This window comes from Emiliania huxleyi (assembly GCF_000372725.1).
Source record: "Emiliania huxleyi CCMP1516 unplaced genomic scaffold EMIHUscaffold_422, whole genome shotgun sequence".
Taxonomy (NCBI): domain Eukaryota; phylum Haptophyta; order Isochrysidales; family Noelaerhabdaceae; genus Emiliania; species Emiliania huxleyi.
Genome location: NW_005198814.1, coordinates 41,041 through 45,227, shown reverse-complemented (window position 1 = coordinate 45,227; position 4,187 = coordinate 41,041). Strand labels below are relative to the sequence as shown.

At 65.5% G+C, this 4,187-nt stretch overlaps 1 protein-coding gene across 1 annotated transcript; it reads right to left on the bottom strand.

Moving 5' to 3' along the window:
* Positions 1-300: 300 nt before the first annotated feature.
* EMIHUDRAFT_118750 (hypothetical protein) lies at positions 301-1,038 on the bottom strand (the record flags this gene model as incomplete). The annotated part of the gene is made up of 1 exon (XM_005769444.1): positions 301-1,038. The coding sequence occupies one exon, from the start codon at positions 1,036-1,038 to the stop codon at positions 301-303; it is 738 nt and encodes a 245-aa protein (XP_005769501.1).
* Positions 1,039-4,187: the final 3,149 nt, after the last annotated feature.

Here is a 4,187-nt window from a genome sequence, read left to right as displayed (position 1 = left end):
GTTACCACGCTCGTAGTTTTGCTGTGCTCCCATCCCTCCCTTGGGTTGTCTGTGTTCTTTCTTTCTTTTTTCGCATTACAAGGCTCAAGGGACATTCTGCAACAGCGCATTTAGCATTTAGGAGTTCAGGCAAAAGAGAAAAAATGCGGCGGTGCCGCTGGGGCAGGATGCTGCCCCGCGCATAGGACAACAACGTCTGTCCCACAGCCACACACGCACAGACGCGCACATACGTCATGCTCGGGCTCCACCAAGAAAAAAACCGCGGGTGGCAACAACGGTGCTGCCCCTCTCCTAGCGTCAGCGCTGCGACGGGTCCCACGGCGAGAGGCTGCCATCGGCGGCGATGCGGTGAGGCACCGACGGGACGTGGTAGTCTGTCACCCTCCCGTGCGCATAGTAGTACGAGTCGCCGCCCCTCCGCTCAATATCCGCGCGGACTGCGCCGCTCGCGGCCAGCTCCTTCGCTCGCTCGGCGTCGGCCGAGGCCTCGATCCGCTCGGGCGGACGCACGGGAAGTGTATGCCGCGCCGCTGGCACCGCGGCATAATAGTAGCTCGAGTCGAGGCCGTCGCTGGTCGAGCGCATCGCGCGCGCGTCCGCCTGCTGCGCCGCCTCGAGCAACGCAGCCTCGCTGGCCGCAACTGCGCTCCCGCCTCCGCCTCCGCTGTCGCCGCCGCTTGACGCCGCGCCGGCGGCAGAGAGCGCTTCAGCGAGTGCATAGTCCTGCGGCCAGCGCTCGACCGCGGACGCGAGCGCGCTGTAGGCCTCGTCGGTGCGACCGAGCGCAACCAGCGCGCGGCCGAGCCGCAGGTGCGCCTTGCTGAAACCGGGGTCGAGCTCGATCGCGCGCCGCGCGTCGCTGAGTGCGTCGGCTGGCGCCTTCCTGAGCTCATGCACGTACGCGCGGTTTGTCCAGAGCGCGCGGTCGTCGGGCGCGAGGTCGAGCGCCTCGTTGAGCAGCACCAGCGCACGCGGAAGCTCGTGCTTCCCAATCGCCTCGGTCGCGCTCCTCTTCAGGGTGGCGATCGCGTCCATTGTGAATTCTCGACCGCTCGCCCGGCACACTCCTCTTAAAGGCCTATTTCGGGCTTGGGGACGCGCGCTGGCCGTGCGTCATTGGGACTCGTGGCGCCTCCCAGGCCCGCCGCAGCGGTCCCATGGGTACCTGCCGTCCGTACCGGTCCACGGGCTGGCCCTGGGCACATTCGGACCGAACTCGCTACGCAATCCGGTCTCGGTATTGCTGTCGGCGGCCGGCAGCCCTCGGGGGTCGAGTCGCGGGATGTCGCAAAACTTTGCCACACGTGCTCGAGCGTCGAGCTTCCGGTGTCCCAAGTCGCAACTACCTCCGGCAAGGTGGCTGACGTTGCACAATCACATCGGTGGCGCACGCGGAGAGCACCAGTGCTCTCCGCGTGCGGTGAGAATGCGACTGATGGCAAGAGAAGGGGCAGCACAGAGGCCGGACAGCGAGGCAGCGCATCTGGGCGCCGCTCTACGCGAGTCGTCATTTGCTCCCTGGATACCAATGCGTTGGTCGTCTTCTATGCTGATCAGGCAAGTAGTACATTGTACACGCCACACGACGCTCCCAACAGACTCAAAACACACAGTCTGTGGCATCCTATGACGACACAGACATGAGAATACCAGAACACAACTTACTCACAGGCCGTTCGCCAGATCGCCCGTCGCCACCGCTGCCTCTTGGCGCGCCGCTGCGGCGCCCATCGCCCTCGCCTCGCCGCCACCCCGCCCGCCCGCGCCCGACTTTCTACCTCCTCGTGATCCAACCCGCCACCCCCCTCGCCCGTCACCCTCCCGCCGCCTCGCCGCCACCCCGCCCGCCCGCGCCCGACTTTCTTGTACCTCCTCGTGATCCGAACCGCCGCCACCCTCGCCTCACCCTCCCGCCCGAAATGCTCCGCCGTTCCTTCGCCGCTGTGGTCTGCCGTCGTGCCACCGTTCCTTACCGTGCCGCTCCTTCCTCCGTGCCACCGAGGCTTCGACCACCGAGGCTTCGGCCACCGAGGCTTCTGCCACCGAGGCTTCGGCCACCGAGGCTTCGGCCAACGAGGCTTCGGCCAACGATATTATTGCTGCCGCCCCCCCTGCCGTCCGTTACCGCCGTGCCGCCGTACCGCCGCTCCTACAGTGCCGCGCCCGCCGCGCCGTATGTCCCGCCGTCCGATGTCCTGCCTGCCGCCTGCTGCCGCCGCGCCGCCTTACCGCCGACCCTTATCGTGCCGCGCCGCCTTTACACACACACCTTACTTTCTGCTCGACCGAGTTTGCGCTGATGAGCGAACCGAGCCGCCGGGTGCCCCGCAGCGGCCTCGCTGGGCCAGAACATCGGCCCCGAGTGCTCCGCAGCAGCCTTGCTGGGCCAGAACGTCGGCCCGCGAGGTGGGGTGCTAGTCTGGGACCCATACGTGGCAGTTCCCTTGCTCCAAGCGCTTGCGCTTCGGCGGTAGTGATCTGATCACCCGAATACCACGTTCGGATCGCTCCTCATCGCAAACCCTGTCAGCAGTTCACCTACGGGTATGTTCGTAAGAGCTACACTAGAGTGAGGCCCTTGACGGGCCCCGCCCCCAATGGGGCGGGGTTGAATGGGCTAGCGCTGGCGTGGCGTTGACATGAGCACAAAGTTGCTAATGTGCGTAGACGAACAAACACAGAGTAGGGTTGAAATCGTCCACGTAAGGCTTGGGAGTGCTTGGGGTGGCCTCAGGCATCCCCAAGGGAGTCGCAGCGGTGCCCCATAAGCAGCTTAGCGATTGTCGAACCTCGAAGCGCGTTCGTTTGAAGAAAGGCACACGGTACTATCGGGCCACCGGAGAGTCACCGGTAAACTTCGACACTTTGAGGGGTGAGAGCATGCATTATTGTGGCACATCATGTCACATAAGGTCGAGCTTGACCGCAGAAGCATCAAGAAGCGGATACTCCAGCTCGACTGTGCCGGCAAACTGCCTCCTCACGCCGGCCGGCTGCCAGCAGCCGTCGCGGCCCGTGGCGTGCTCCAGAGAGGGAGAGAGGTCGAGTCCGCATGGCTCAGGCCGGCCAGAAGGTGTGTGGCGACGGCACCGTGGCAGGAGTGCGGAGAAGAACTCGCCGAACGCGAGCAGCGGAAGGCCGAAGTGTGCCAGCGCGAGAGCCTCGCGAACGGGTGCAGAAGGAGCTCGCCGTGACACGATGCCGGGCGGTGGTGGTGCTCTGGCGGCTGTGCACAGTGAGAAAGGTCAGGCTGCAACAGCGTAGCACGATGGTAGTGCCCCGCTGCAGCCTGGCCTGACATGCACAGGGCGAACAGAGACCTTGCTATCGCCTGGCGCTCGTCTGGGCAAACTTTGACCGCCGCCCGGCTCGCCACGAGCACGCAGCGACAAAATGATGACCGTGTCGAAGTTGAGGCTGGTCGAGAGGAAGAGGCTGCCGTGCGAGCCGGCAACTGGCTGGCTCGGCGTGAACGGCCGGCGGCGACTTTTTGCCGAAGAGCGTGCCTGCCGAAGAGCGAGTCTGATTCAAAGTGCACGGAGTGGGTGCCGCCGACCGTCGGGAAGAGTCCGATGGGTGCCAGGAGGATCCAGAGAGCGATGAAGGCGCAAATTGCGCCGCCGAAAGCGGCGGTAGAGGCCAGGACGTGCGCGTGGGCCGGTCGGGCCACGTCCCGGGGCGAGCGATCGAGGGCCGCGGGGCTCGCCCCGCCGGCCGAGCGGTGCGAACGGCCGGTCGCCCGCTTCGGGTTGGACCCGCCGGGCGGTCCGGCGGCGGATGGCACGGCCGGGCGGGCCCCGGGAGGCAGGCGGGGCCGCGACAGGCGGCAGGGCAGAAAATCCCATTCGGAGAGCGTGTGGTCCGACCCCTCTGCTACTTTCAATGATAGGGATAACAAAATAACACCGCCATGAGTGCGAGTTAGCGTGCAAGCCCCGCAGAGGTGCGGGCGAGAGGGCGGCCCGAGCCCGAGAGGGCCCGCCCTCGACCTTGCTCTAAGGTCGACCTTGCTCTAAAGAAATTTCCGACTTTTGTCGAAGATCCGGAGGGTTTATCGGAGCATCACCCGGTCCTTCGCTCTGACCTATGAGACTTCCTCTGAGCTCTGTGTGCTGCCTCGACCACGCCGCCGACCCGTCGACAAGCACCCCGGACTGCCATCGAGAAGAAGGAGAAGGATGGCG